General features: G+C 46.7%; 1 protein-coding gene across 4 annotated transcripts in view; it reads right to left on the reverse strand.

Annotated features, from left to right (window-relative positions):
• Positions 1-123: 123 nt before the first annotated feature.
• Chi (LIM domain-binding protein 2 Chi) overlaps positions 124-15861 on the reverse strand; it is a 90925-nt gene continuing 75187 nt past the window's right edge. For 2 of the 4 annotated variants that reach the window (XM_031983208.2, XM_076367994.1), the window contains exons 3-9: positions 8210-8312; positions 6973-7145; positions 5570-5773; positions 2924-3056; positions 1521-1645; positions 944-1186; positions 124-272 (exon numbers count right to left, since the gene is read on the reverse strand). In XM_031983208.2, the coding sequence (XP_031839068.2) occupies positions 171-272; positions 944-1186; positions 1521-1645; positions 2924-3056; positions 5570-5773; positions 6973-7145; positions 8210-8312 (1083 nt within the window). In that variant the 3' untranslated portion in view covers positions 124-170. Of the gene's footprint in view, positions 273-565; positions 714-943; positions 1187-1520; positions 1646-2923; positions 3057-5569; positions 5774-6972; positions 7146-8209; positions 8313-15861 lie in introns of those variants that run through there. The other 2 variants (XM_031983207.2, XM_076368007.1) reach the window with 2 other exon arrangements.

Genomic DNA, 15861 nt, shown 5'->3' on the forward strand with positions numbered 1-15861 from the left:
CAGCCAGCCAACGACGGATGGACACCGACGTGCGACAACCTGCCGGCCCCGGAGCCAGCTGAGGCCAGATAGGCGCCGGGGAGGTTAGGGTTCTCGCCCCGCTAGGGAGCCACGTTCTTGGGCCTGCGCCCCCGTCGCCCCCTGGTGGGGGGGCGCGGGGACTCCTGGCCTCACTGGCTCACAGCGGGGCTCTTCTTGTCTTGTTGCTGTTGACTGGCGTCCTGCGATCCCTGTACACCACCCGACGCGCCTCCTTGTCCGCCTTGAACACCCTGCAACACGGTGCCCAAAAAAACACAGCCACTTTTAGCTACCTTTTGCTATCACTCTGCGTGCCTTTCTCGCAAGAGCAATCGCGTTCCGGGCAGTGCTCGGAACCTCTCGTCGGATTCCATCTTTTTGCGGCGGAGTATCTTAGAGTATACACCCGGGCTGTCCAACATCGTCCCGAGCTTTAACATGTTCGAGGTTCATTCGGGATTCATCTCTCCCTAACCCCCAGCGTCCGTTGTTCAACGGTGTTGAACCAACAGCAGGGACGCTTGGGTTCGAACGCCGGCTCATTGAGGCCTGTCTGTGCGTGCGGACGGATCAATGTTTGCTTTCACCCGTGTCTTTTTACTTAACATTTTCTTTCTCGGCAGCAATGCCCCCACCCGTGGACAGCACGGGTATACACCGCCTTAGCGGTTTCAGGAGACCGCCGGTATTGCCTGGAAAAGCAGAGTAGATCGTTTTAAAATGAGTGGATGCTTAGGGAGAGGTTAGACGAAGACAGTCAATAGCGTGATAGTAAAGTGCGGTGGACAGTGGTGATCTAGTTGTTAGTTGGGGTTTTGGGAAACTGTTACATATTCGGTCTCGAACTATTGACTTCTCCCTGAGAATCGCCTACTCTGCTTTGCCAAATACGTCGTTCAGACGGGTAGAAGGGTCAATTTACCTGACTACCAGGTCCTCCCTGTGGCGGGCCGGGACCGCGGTCTGGCGGCCAAGAGTTCCCCGGTGTCGGTTCCGAGTGGAACTGGTGGGGATGCGGGGGTGGTCCGCCCGACGTGTCGTGACTGTGCGGGTCCAGGCTATTCGTCGCGTCGTATTGCGTGTTCTCCAGCCTCGTGATCAACCGTTCGTCTTCCTCGCCGAAGTCGCCACCCATCAGAGATGGTTCACCCACGACCATTACGTCCTGGTCAATTGGAAAAGCAGGGGAACGTTAGGCGTGTCGGTCCGCCATTATTTTTTTATTATCTTACGAATTAGAAACTTTCTCTCCCTCCCTCTCTCTTTCTCTCTCTCTTTCTCTCTGCTAATTTAGCATTAGTTTGGGAAGTCAAGTGAGTCCATTTAAGATGAATCTAAAGGTTTCGACTAGGGGGACGGCTCTCAGGTCTGGTCGTCTTCTAATCCAGTGAAATCTTATTCCAATCACCGAGGACCAGATCTGAGGAGGTTCTTCTCTAGTCAAATAGGGGATGAATCTTCAAAGGTTTCACGAACAACTGTTCCGCAGTGATTCTCACCTGCGACGCCAGAGAAAAATTAGGCCCTGGCGATCTCTTTTTGCTGGGCGCTGGAGGCGCGTTGTTCCCCGGCCCCGAGGTGCTGCCCTTTCGCTTTCTTCTTTTGCTGGCTGGCCTCTGGGACTCTGAAAGAACAGATCCGGCATGAGACCGGCGTGCCGGGCCGCGCGTTAACCAGCAGACGACGCTAGCCATGTAGCAGCGCGCTAAGAAACTTCAGACCGCTACCCAGCATATTGGACCTTTCTCCACAATCAAAGGTCTCTGACACACACAAGCATGCATGCATCGGTGGACAGACAGAATAGAATGTACACGTCTCTAAGACGAACACGTGTCGTTCGTCGTTCTCCATCAAAGCTACTTAAGAAAGGAGCCCGCACTCACGTAGAATCTTTACAGAGAAACACGCATCGCATACGACTGATCCGATTAAACGGCTCGGCTCGGCTCGGTTCCATGATTTCGTCGGCCTTGAACACGATCGGGAAAAACGTCGGCCGAAGGACAGGGGGGGGGGGGGCTGGAGAGGACCGAGGGAACAGGATAACGGTCGGAGGAAGAGCGGCGGCGCGGCGGTTGGAACAGGAAACGCGGTGCACGCATACGCATGATAAAAACGATAGATAGAAGCCCAGCGAGAGAAGAAGCGGTGAAGAGAGGTGTGCGCACGCAACGCGTCGACGATCCTGAAAAATCAAGGAATCGTGCTATCTGCCGGCGAGCATCGCCTCACGTGTCTGGTGGCCCCAGGATCGCGCGATCCCGGGGAAGCGCAAGCTTTTCGTGAGCGAAACGATTTCGTTCGGGAACGGTCTCGTGCTCGTCCCGCCAAGGTTGGGATGTTAATTTGCCATGGGAGATCACAGGGACGCGGGGAACGGGGTGGTCCAATCCGTGGCAAGGTTGATACGTGAATCTATTATGCAAACATCAAGTGAACGCTGTTTCTTCGTAACAACTTCACCATTGCAGACGACTAGTAAACTCTGTTAATTACTGTAAAGTCTATAATTATTGGCTAGATTTATTGTATTTATTCTATGATTTCCTTGGCAAGATATTTTAATAGAATTTTATGATACTGATATTGATAGTTCCTTTGAAATTAAGCTGTTCGTGAACGTAGGATATTCCGTATACCACATTGATCCTATGCAGAGATCCATCAACCCTTAAACCCACGCACAGAACAAAGCAAATGTCAGGGCATGATAGGTCAGGATAGAAGACAGGAGGTTCTAGCCGTGGAAAACGATTGGAACCGAGACTCGTGGCGCGACAACAAGTCGACGACGATTCTCCGTCGTTAGTCCCGATCAAAAACCAAATCCTGCGGTAGACTGGTCGGCCGTTTGGCTCCACTGGCTGGTGCTTCTCATGTAAAGCAACTGTTCGTCTACCTCTCTTACCCGGCGGGGCAACCATCCTCTGCCATTTCTGGAACAAGGTCGTCTTCAAACAGTCCCGCGGTGACAACGCGTACGCCTTGTGCCTCGACATCAGCTCCTGCATCGGCTCCAAGATCACGCATAACTGGAAAAATCAACGATACACCTCTGCGTTAATATTAAATCATTCACTTGTCATCTTGAGTATGGATGAAACATACACGATCGCTCCAGGAAACTCGGTTATCGATAGTAGATACACGAAGGCTTTATCATTCAGAAAAGTCTCTTATCGTTCAGCTAAACTTAAAATAGTCCCTCGAGTGGCTCGTGAATTTCGAGAACGACAATTTCAAGATTCAATTCACTTTTACCGCTACCGTGTACCATCAAAGGAACATAAGTTTCTGTTTAACAAGACAAATTCTCGTTTCCGACGAAATTTTACGGAATTTCTCCGGAAGATAGTATCGAAGAAGGATCTTCACGGGAAAGTCTCGTCGATTTCTCGAATTGGCCGTACCTGTACTATCGCGACACCTTGTAGGTCAACGAAAAAGCGTAACGACATCCGAGCACGCTCGTGTCTCGTCGTTGTGCACGATTGAAAGTCGAAATCAAAGGCGGAAGGGGCAGCGGGGTTCGGGGCAAAATGTTATTTAATGCGACGCGACTTCGACGTGCACCTTACGCGTGCTATTAATATGAAAATTATCGTATACGGCCGTGTACCGGTTGAAAATAAACTTCCTGAAATATATTCGGGTGGCGAGCGACGCCGTCACACGCTCGTAGCAAATTAAATTTGGTTTACGCTCGTCTTGTAATAAAACTGAAAATCATTTTATAACAGCATCACTGCTATCATTGCTGTTGGTATTATTATTATTTATTATTATTATTGTTATCGTTATTATCATTATTACTGTCGGTATTATTATTAAAATTATCATTATTATAATTACTATAATAATAATAATAATAATTATTATTATTATTATTATTATTATTATAAGAGCGCTATATCAGAGGAGCCTTTATGTTATTACGATGACAATTAAAGTAATCGATGCCGCGTGATTGGATGATACGAGGCAGAGAGCCGTTGGCCGGCGCAAAATTTTACGAAATTTCCCTCGATTTTAATTAATGGTCGCGTTAATATCCCCTGCCGACGCGACTCCTGATCGATTCGTTTCACCGTGTCCGTGAGCCCGTAATTATTTTCCAGCGCGAATCGACCGGAAAGAAAGCTCCCGTGAAGGACCCGCGAAATTTCGCGCGGGTCCACGAGAGAGCCGAAGGGAACCGAGGTCTGTCTGCGACTCGACTGACAGTGCCTGGCCCGGAAACAAGGCGTTTTCACGACAGCTTTCGATTAACGACACAACAATCGTTTCAGCGAGCAGAGAGCAGCGATACGCGCGAGTGAAAGCGCTTCCGAGCGTGCAAAGAAGGTGGATCGTAACCCGGATACGCGACCATACTTTCGCGAGCCGGTCTCCCCGCGACTCCTGGCCCATTTCGCCCTTCACGTTCACTGGACTACTCTACTAGCCTTTATTCTTCGCTCTCTATATCACGGATCGTTTAACCCTTCGAGGACGAAGATTTTTTGAAGTATACAAAACCAGTAGATTCTGCTAAATATATCGAATGCTTAAATAATCAGATAAAGGAACTGTGTACCGATTTCTTGCTGTTCGACTAGTTAAATCAATTGTTTGCAAGCTAGAATTAGAATCATGAAAGTTTGACCTCGACAAAATATCGACATTCGTCCGGAAAAGTTACTTCGCCAACCGTTTTATCGAAGAAGATTTTTTGAAGTATACAAAACCAGAGGATTCTACTAAATTACGTATCGAATGTTTAAATAATCAGATAAACGAACTGTGTACTGATTTCCTGCTGTTTGACTAGTTAAATCAATCATTTGCAAGCTAGAATTAGAATCATGAAAGTTTGACCTCGACAAAATATCGACATTCGTCCGGGAAAAGTTACTAGCCAACCGTTTTATCGAAGAAACATCCTTGTAAATAGAATCATCGTTCATCCGTCGACAGTTCTGTGTTTTAATCGCGAGTCTATAAATTTAAGAGACAAAATTCTCGAGAATAAAAGGTTCGAAGATCAGGAAACGATGTCTTTCCCATTGAATATCGTTCAGTCGCGAACCGCGGAAGATTAATAGCTCCGTCGTACTTTTCTCGTCCGTCTCTCGCTCGTTACGATCGGAAGCATTTCCCCCAATCCGAGAAAAATCAACGCGTCCCGCAGCGTGCGCTCCGCAAACACGTATGTTAATCAATTTTCAATAAACCGACTCAAACGAAAATCTGGGCGCGCCGGCGTTTATAAACGGGCGTCGCCAAAAATCCGTTAAAACCGGATACGAGAGTGGCGCATATTACGGGTGTCTATGGGAGCAAACATTTAGCGATTTACAGGGGCGGGAATTAAACAGAAACTTATGGCTCGTTGAAAGCTTGATTAAACTCTATTCGAGTTTCGAATTTATTGTGTTATACAGGGATTTGCAGCGGAACGCGGCTGAAATCCGGGAGCCGGTCTATCGGCAAAAGTCACGAACAGATGAAATTACAGCAACACGGCCGGCCGTAAATTCGGCAAAAGTGACGCCTGGGTACTCACCCTAAGGTAATTCAGGGTGGAATTAGTGATACCCTGCCTGGTGATGTTCTTGCTGAGCTGCTCGAGCATCGTCGGGTCTTGTTGCATTCCGACCACGGTTCTAGGCACCAGCTCCTTGTGCGACCTCACCGACATGTGCCACGACTTTATCCTCATAAGGTCGTCGAAGGTGAATTCCAATATTAATCTACCCTCCGTGCATACCTGCGAGAGGAAGAACATTCAATCTGGCTGGTAAACTATACCGGAAACACGTCGAGATAGTAATTAACGCATCGGCGTAACGTTACGTCCACTTTAACCTATTCCACTATCACCTGGGAGAAAGCACTATGGGTAGCAATGTGGATTGTAGCCCTTTGCGGATGAAGATTCTTCGAAATGTACCTTCAATAGCGAGATTATCTATCAATTGCTTAACCCCTTGGCGTACTATTTACTCTCGTTACTAAGCTCGTGTAATATTTTACTATCGACAATTTGTAAGAAATAGAAAATTTTCCATTCTTCAGGTGGAAATTTCCTTTGAAGATAATACATTGGTAATAGCAAAATAGTTCTTTGCTTTGATCCGTGGGTAATGAACTACACTGATTCTTGTTAAATTAGTTTAGGAATCTCACGAGTCTCACTCGTCATTGTACGGCAAGGGGTTAATCAACAGAAAAAAGAGAAACTTAGGGCTGGTCTCTTGCTTTAAGTAATTCAATCATTTGTGCGACTTAGTCTTCCGAATATGAACATTTCATCTAGATGTTCGTCCGCAAAGAGGTAGAAATCATTGTTATATGAAAATCTAGTTAGCGACCTTCTCTTTCGGTTGAACATGAATATATTCGAAGTTCTTTCTAAGAGGATTATGAATGAAAATTTTCTTATCTGCGTTCATTAGAGCTTCGGATATTAATCGACTTTCGATGGGAAGCTTGAGGAACGTGTCATTAAAAATTGAAAAATATTTCGCTGCGAACTGTTTAGTTCGATGATCAAGGAAAGTTGCTTGGATTTTAGACTAGAGCTAAGTATTCGACACGCTCCCTTCGAATATGAATTTCGCGCATTGTACTTCGCCGCGATTAAGTTCGAATTGACGCGATTCACTTCATTAAGGTGAACATCATTCGAAGGAAAGTATGCTCTCCGGGTTTCGTTGGATCACCCGCGAACCGCGAGTGTATTCAGGTTCAACCGAAAGGGGGTTGAAACGTTTCGAGGCGTAATTCCGCGGCCCTACGGTTATTAAATTCGAGCGGATAGTAATGATCGGTGATTCGAAGGAGCGACGGGGCTCGAGTGGTCTTGCAGCAGCAGCAGCGGCAGCAGCCGCGGGGGGCGAGGAGGGCCCACTCGACAGTTTATCAGAGTTTCAATAACGCGAGGCCCCGTGAGTGTTCGGCCCTTACCTTCGTGAACATCGGTTTCCCGTGATGCGTGACCATAACGCAGTGATCACAGTCGAGGGTTATGCTGGTATTGTGAAATGACTCCTTCGGGTGCTTCAAATTGTAGTAAAGTTCCGTCACTCCGCCCTCGAATATCGAGCGGAAGTACCTAGGTATTAACGTCCTGCCTATCGCTGTAAATCACAAAAAAGTTACAATTAAATCAGCGAACAGCCTCCCCCGCATCGTAAACATTTCAATTTCGACTCTACCCCGAATTTTCTGTCCACGATCTACGCAAAATTTTCATAAATCGGCAGTCGTTCAGATTGGAACAACGTTGCGATACTCGGTTGAAAGCAATTGTCAACGAAATGAAATACCTATTATACTCAAAGTTACATCAGTACAACGCTACACTGCCTATAATAAAAAGCTTTCACCCTAAGAACGCAATTATATACAAAAGCCGTCGTTCCAATCCAACCGATCGCAGAGATCGATGGAAAACCACCTTTACAACCGCAAGCATCCCCGATTCAGCAGGCCTCGCCGTGGAAAAAGGAACTCGAAAGAAAAGTCCCCAAATTGTCTCGTCAAAGTACTTCCCGCGGACGATTACCGGACAATAATCGGCGGATTCATTAAAGCCGACGCGATGCACCGACGGCGCAGCGCAGCGGTGTCTCGGTGTCGGCGCGCACCGGAAGCGGACGAGAGAGAAAACGTCGATAATGACACGGTGGATGGATAAACGGGAAGAAAGAGAGGCGGCGTGGAAAAAAACGGAGCAGGAAAATCGAGCGGGAGGTGGAGAAAAGAGCGAGCAATGCGTTGGCGCGCGGGTATAATGATAACGACGCCGGTTTCCAGGATCGGAAAATTCTACATTCAAGGACGACGTAGCGCGCTCGCGCGTTCCGAGCCCGCTGCGCATCTTATTGCATCGGAAATGTGCATCGCGCGTCGCTGTCGTTCGGCCGGGCCGCCGCCGCCGCCGCCGTCGACGACGACGACGGCGACGACGACGTCGACGACGCGATGTGACATGTAATCACGTTGTTACCGTGCATTCAGCGGCGCGAACGGAGAAGGGAACGCATTAAAATCCGCCGGCTGCAAAATTGCTCCGCGGTGGCACGTAATTATTTCGAATGCCCGTTTCCATGAGCCTCCGCGCGCGCGCCAGCTCGTAAATATCCGACCGCACCGAATCCCGGCCGCTGAAAAAAGGATTCCGGTTATTCGGGATGCTTACTGTATCTCTTGGGACCGTCCTCCAGGCAGAACGTGAGGGTTAGGGTCGCGTCGTCCTCGAAGAACTCGTTCGCGAATGCGTCCCACCAGAGGTTGTCGCTTTCCTGGAACAGAGAACACGCAGGTGACAGGTTAGGCGCGTGAGCGATACCAGCCGGGTGAAAGGTGAACGATAATTAGCGCGATCGATATATTTAACAGGTCATTGTGTCTGGGAACTGGCTCGTTCCTTTGCGAGCTCCGAGGGTGCTACTGTAGGTACGAATCGGATTAAAGGCTGCGCTGGCAGAGCTGAAGATACCGGTCGATTGGGTAGCAATTTTCTCCGCACCCAGTGAAATTATGTCTTTACTTCGAAACGGAGCGTTGTACTTTGTTGCTGGTGTAGCTGTGGTATCGTCGGATTCGATCCCTATGATCGAGCGCAGGGAATATTCTGTGTAGAGATCGTTGTTAACAATCTACCGTGTTAGTCGAAGTGTCTGGTTATCTCGTTTCGCAATGACTGATATCTTAGACGCACTGAATATTCGGAATGATTTCAGAAATAAAGTTTCACCGGAACATCCGAGGGAACTGATAATCTGTTACAATTTTCACAGGGATCGCGTATGAATCATTAACCCTTTGAACTCTGTAGGCTCCAATACTGCACCAGTTATAATGTGAAATATTTTAATGAATCTTAAAAAAACCAAAATTATTCTATTTTCCGCACATCCAAATTTTGTGCTAAGAAGGAAAATAAAAAATTGAAGAAATGTTATAGCATTCGTAATTTTCGCTGGGAATATTATAAAAATTAGTTGCAGTTGCTGACAGATTACAAAACAACCTGTAGTTCTGTTGCATCAAGAATCTCTAAACCTCCAAACACTAGAACGTCGCTCTAAACAGCTGAACCGATCGCTGGAAAACTCTCGAATACAAGATTCGAGACATTTCCCCATTTCCCTAAACAAACGTGGAGGCGGCCGTACATCGGGAAACTCGCGGCGTAGCGCACGTTCACTGTCGCAGGCTCGATAGTTCGAGGTTATGAGTCAAGTGTCGCGCCAGAGGCATCATCGCGTTCTTACGATCTGTAAACAGTTGTCTGTAACGCGAGAGCGCGGTGTTCGCTTGCAACGATACCTGCGCGCGACTTCCCGTCCAGGATCGCGAGGACGCGAAACGTTTACGATCCATTGTCGCTAAAATGTTTCATTTTTTTCTCTTCTTCTTCTTCTTCTTCTTCTTCTTCTTCTTCTTCTCTTTGCCCCTCTTTCCCCTTCCTCACGCAACCCTTTCTGTCGCTCGCGCCGGTTGCCGAAGAAATTGAAACCGGCACGCGAGTTACACGTAGGATGTAATTACACCGGCGCAGGAGGGACAGAGACACAGAGGGATCAAGAGAGAGAGAGAGAGAGAGAGAGAGAGAGAGAGAGAGAGAGAGAGAGAAAAAGAGAGAGAGAGAGAGAGAGCCGGCCACTGATTCCGAATAAAGCAGCGGCGCAATTGTCTCTAATAGTGACCGATATTGCGAACGCTCGGCCCGCTCGAGCGTAACGCGTTCGCATCGTCGCAACTGTGTCGCTCAGCCATATTTGTATTATTCCGCATATATCTATATATTGCTGTTTCACGTGCATACGCGTAGAAGCGTGTACGTGCACGTACGTATATCGTGGCCGGTGTAGGTAGCGGCATGAATATTTATAGCGTCGATACGGGTCGCTTGAAATTTTTACGTCGTAACGTGGCCCGTCGCGTCGTAAAAGCTCGACGGACAATCGGCGAACGCACTGGAACCGATAAGCTTCCGCGGATAGTTTTTCCGCGGTGTCGGGAAGGGAAGAAGCGAATAGACTTCGCGTTTTATAATTCGGCTGGAAGAAGCAATGGCGCCTGTGGCGAACGTTTCTTAATTCGCGTGGGGATGTTCTTAGCTTCGAGCGCGCTTCAATTTGTTTAGAAACTACCGTGTGAATTCTGAATAACGTTTACCTCGTCGATTGCTGAATTACGATTCGTAGAAGTCTGTACGGTTGAATTTTTTTAACGTTTCAAACGCCTGTCAGTCATCGGTGACCGACACTTCGAAGTGACTAGAGAACAATCGTAACACGCGAGATAACCGATGTCGAATGGAAATGTTTAATAATGCAAGTAAGTTGATAATAGTGTAATGCAAGCATTGTAATGGTAGATGATTGATCATTTTACCTGAGTTTCTTGGTATAAGGGAAAACGCTCAAGATTATCGTGGCGTTTCACGGGTTTGAAAGAAACTAGGGAACGATTTTTCGTGGTTCTGGTATTCTTGTCTCGTAGATTGGAGATTTGATTCTATGGACTCGTGGAGAAGATTCATTTTGAAATTTAGGTAAAATATTGTGCTGTCTGAGTCTGGTTAACGTGGGTTGATGAAGTGTACTATTTTTCACGCGGAATTCGAGCGTTCAGTTTCGAGGCTAATCTACAAAGTTCACGTCTTAGAAATGTTTCGAGTATTTGATCGTTCTTTGAATTTGTATCTAAGTAACATCTAAGTATCTAAGTATCCAAGTATCCAAGTATCTAAGAATTGAAGAAAAAGAGATCTTTTAGCGATCATTGTCGATCTCGGGCAAAAAGAAGTGATCTCGCCAGTGGGTTTAACACATTGAGCACGCATTCGAACACCAGTCGGATTTACATTACAAAACTGGGAAATAGTAACGAGCCGCGAATTATGTAATGGTTCCCGCTACATAAGGAGCAAGCCGGTTTGCCGGGCTTGATGGGGCCCGGGGTCATTAACGAGCAGAAAAATGCTGGGAAATTTATTCAATATAAAGGAACGGACTCGCGGTGAACATCGCGCAACTATGTTGCAGGCCATTAAATGGTCTCGATGCGACTCCAGTTGGCTGTGTGAAAATGTACATTATCGCCACGTAAGTTTCCCCTCGTAATTTGCGTCATTTACATTACGACTCAAAAGTGATTCAACTGGTTAATACCTTAAAAATGTAATTCCCTTATGAACACGAATCGTAAACATCACAATTCCCATTCTGTTTCAGTGACATCTTAACACTGAAACTACCGTACCAATCGAAATCACCCATCTAGAGGTTCTTATTTCACAATTATCAATTATCTTCGCTCTCCGCAGTCGACAATACTTTTCATTACAGACATTCATTACTTTCTGACGAAATATTAACAATATTAACAACGTACATAGAGAAACATCTTGAATAAATTATGAGGCAGAGTTGTCTTATTTCTATGTTTCATGTGTTAATAGTTTATTCAACGTTTTATATTGAATTTTCCATTTTATCATTTTGCTGCGTTCAATCAAATGGCGACTGAGTGCCTCTCGAGTGCAAAGGGTTAAAACTATGAAGCTCTTGTAGAAAATCGTAAACCAGATCTATTTCTATGAACACATCAGTACCAGCTTCAAATCTCGAAGAATACACTTTCATTTGTCTGAGACCTTATAGAAAAATCGCTCTAATTGTTCAGTACTTCTACCATTAAAATTCATTTCGTTCCACATTCTACAGTAGAAAACAATTTCTCTTCTACGACTGTACCTTTTGTATAATTATGGAAGAGAGACAGCTGTTTATTTAACGCGCGAACTGAAAGGTCAATCGGAATCTCGATAAAACCGCTTCCGTAGTTCCCGCGGAAAAAGAATGAAAACCTAATCAATTCCATCTTCGTCGGGGGGTAGTTCCAGCGTTAACCAAAAGTTTCAAAATGATTTCAATCAACTTGAAAGTTATCCCCCGCGCGAGACTCGCGGTCCCAGTTTTCCGGAAGCCGAGTCCATCGAACGAGCGCGGTCGGGCGGCGCGGTTCAAGGTCCGCGTTTCCGCGGGAGGCAGGGTAATAATCGGCCGGTTCGCACGGAAGCATCGGGAGGCCTCCACGATCGACTACACCTGATTACGCCGGCAAAGAAAGGATCGCGGGCGTCGAGATTAACGATCGACCCGCTTGTATCTGTGAGCGACGCCGAGCGATCCTCTCTGTAAACGAACACGTCTTTCTAACCCTTCTCCGAAACTTCTCTAACGAGAAAGATTCATCGTGTTTCGACGAGACGTTGACAACATTTCTCACGAGGAGCGCGAAGAAACATAAACAAATTAAGAAACACGAGTATTTTGTTTCTATACTCTATCTGCTAATAGGTTACAGGAAATCAACCCTTTGCGAAGATTCTTCGAAACATACAAAACCTTCAGCAGATAAAGCTGAATACATGAAATGTTTAATTAATATAAAAGAAGGAAACTACGCGATGATTTCTCGTCGTTCGAGTAACTAAATCATTCCTCCGAGTCTTCCAAATACGAAACTTTCATCTCAAATGTCGGGATTCGTCCACGAAGAGTTAAACTCCTCGCCTAACGCGACCTCGAGCTTCAGTGCTTAAAATCTAAATGACAACGAGTAATTTAACTCGAATCACCGGAGATTAATAAAATCCCTATGTCTCTATTTAAGACTCCAAAGAATTCGCTTCCTATAAAGAGTCTTCCAAAGTCAAACTCACAAAGGGTTAATATTGAATATCAAGATCTACGATCTTCCCTGCATCGAATGAGCCCGATTTCTCAAGTGTAACGAGTTAATTCCATTGGTAACATAGCCAGCATCGACAGCAGGCGATTCGTCGAGCGTAAACGCAGTATTATTCGATTAAATATAATTCAATCTTAAGAATGACGAAGGAGGAATTGCGAGGGACTTCTATCCGGATGAATAAAAAGACGCCTAGACGAAGACACGCGCGGGAAAATAATAATAAGAGTCGCGGAGGGGGTGGGCAGCGGGTGGACGCGGCGGCGCGGCTGAGGCTGGATGCATAATTGAATGAAAGCGCGGCCAGAGAGCCAGAGGGATGGTTCCTGCGAGTGAGAGGGGGTGAAATGCTATAATTTCAAGCCAGACAGTCATGCGTTATTCAGCGGCTAGTATAGGCCTCCTCTGTCTTCGCCTCGTCCTTTGCTCGCGACCCCTCCACACACCCCGCACTCACCACTCCCATTCTCTTCCTTTTCATTCTGGAGCTTCCGAAAGCTTCCGCGCGTCGCCCGGCCGCAGACACGCGGTCGTCCTGGGGACCGGAAGTCATCTGCACCCTCGAGGATTCGATTACACTTCTCGTTTTTCCTTTTCCACCGATGCGCCAGTCGTTTTCACGCGTTAATGTATCGATCGACGGAGTTACGACGGTTCACTGGGACCCGGAAGTTCATTTTTCCGGGGTCGTGTGTTGCAGTACTTGATTAGGATTTCAGAGGTACGAAGGTGAAGGAGTAAGTTACTGTAATATAGGTTATATCTTCTGATCATGCTCCGAACGTCTTGAGCGACGAGCTGGTAAGACTGGTCTTTTGTGAATGTATAAGCAAATCGATTCGCCATGGTGTTATTAATAATTTAGGAAGTCATCTGCACCCTCGAGGATTCGATTGCACTTCCCGTTTTTCCTTTTTCACCGGTGCGCCAGTCGTTTTCACGCGTTAATGTATCGATCGACGGAGTTACGACGGTTCACTGGGACCCGGAAGTTCATTTCTCCGGGGTCATACGTTGTCGTACTTGATTAGGATTTCAGAGATAAGAAGATGAAGGAGTAAGTTGCTGTAATATAGGTTACATCTTATGATTATGCTCCGAACGTCTTGAGCGACGAGTTGGTAAGACTGGTTTCTTTTTGTGAATGTACAAGCAAATCGATTCGCCATGGTGTTATTATTAATAATTTAGCCTTGTTTCAAGATACATTTGCATGGCCAAGATAGGAAGAGTCGCTTCTTTATTAATAATTCCACAACGGGCAGATGTTTACTGTAAATGTTCAATATTCATGAGCATGAGGCAGTGTTCTCCTTGAATTGACGCGAGCCGAAGGATACTCGAATTTATTAAACCTAAGTTGAAGCCTTCGCCGTGTACGCGCTTTGTGCCGCGGGATTCTGGCTCGTCGTTGAGCCACTAATACGCGATTAACGGGCGGGCAGAAAGTAATCTTATCCGAACGTAACGATAAATCGTTATCGAAGCCGCTCGGTTGTTCCAGCGTTGAAAATATTCGGAATAATTTGTAGTTTATTAGCCACCTATCGCGGGGTATCAGTAAAATGTTCGTTTTATGATTTATATCGATATTCATTTGACGCAGCGGTGCGTCATCCGTGACGAAATTGATTTGACGCGATATTGAGTCATCTGCTGTCCAGGATATTGTCCGCGCGGAACGTCATTATGCATCGAATATTATCAAGAAATAAAACAAACGAGCGAAATAATAAAATACATTCGACGAGTAAAACGATATCGGGGGGGCCGTCGTCGCGTCGACGGAGAGAAGAACTGGGAGTCGGCTTTTTCCGCGACGCGGACGTAGACGGTTCAAATTGAATCTACGCTTCAATGAGGATAAGAATGAATAATTACGCGTGAGCAATTCGGGTCCAGTTTGCCGATATACTCCGACGCTCCGACTAGAAATCACCGTGTAATTTACTTTCCATTGAAGCGGAAAGCCCCGCGGAAGAGCAAAGCAGATTTTCGAAGGATTTTTTAATGACATGTACCCACTATTTCGAAGTTCAAAGCGTGCGCCCGCCATCAAAGGACCTCCATTCCCGAGGACTCTTCGTCGTCACAATTTTTTAAAAATCCAAAAGAGCTCTCTAACCGGCTCCAAGGAACGGAGACTCGTGAAATATCGAAATATTAACCCTTTGCGGACGACTGTCGTCAAACGTGCAATATCAGGCTGCCGCGTGTACCATAAACAGCCGCATCTATCGCAAATAAACAAATACACCGTGTTGTCCCAAAAAGTTCACGTTTTCCCCCAGAGTGCGCATTGATATCAAACAAATGTTACAAATATTTGAACACTCTCGGCAACTAACGAACAACCGAATCTACTGCAACCTTCCGAACGAATATATACCTCGAAATCTGCTAAATTACCGCGAATCAAAAAATTCTCGAGAAATAGATACTGTCCGATACGTAAAGCTTCTTTTTATCAGCGCGCCGCTAAAGACCAAATGTAACCACGATCCTTTATATACCCCAGCTGAATCGCCTCGATTCCACATAACCTGCCCGTCCATTTATCGGGCAGCGATCGAAAGAAAATAATTACAGTCAATCCACGATATAAATATCCTCGAATCAACTACAGAGAATGCGCGGGAGCAGCGGTAAGGAAGAGAACCGAACGGTCAAAGGTAACTGCAAGAAATCATGGAATCTCCTTCCGCTCGATATCTCGGGAGCCGGGAGGGGGTGGTTTTTCCCCGCTCGGGAGACCGTGCGAAGCGTTAAGCGAAGAACAAGGGGGCACGATCGTCGCCTAACCGGCGTCAAACTCGTCCGGACAATCGAATTCCAGGCAGCCGGTAGCCAGCCAGCGGAGATTTATTTCGGAGCGTGAAGCCGCGCGCGCCGTGCCAAATCAAGCAAACTGTTGCCACTCTCGCGCAAATTGATATTTCTGGCAAGCACGCGGCACCGCGGCGCGGCTCCGGAATCGCCGGCGAGAGAAAGGTCGCGCCCGATCGGAGGGAAACCAGGCCCGGGGATCGGGCAAGAAAACGAATGTCCTCGCGGCGGCGTGTGTCCCGGCTCTGGCTCTCGGGA

This window comes from Nomia melanderi, chromosome 1, assembly GCF_051020985.1.
Source record: "Nomia melanderi isolate GNS246 chromosome 1, iyNomMela1, whole genome shotgun sequence".
In the NCBI taxonomy this organism is placed as follows: domain Eukaryota; kingdom Metazoa; phylum Arthropoda; class Insecta; order Hymenoptera; family Halictidae; genus Nomia; species Nomia melanderi.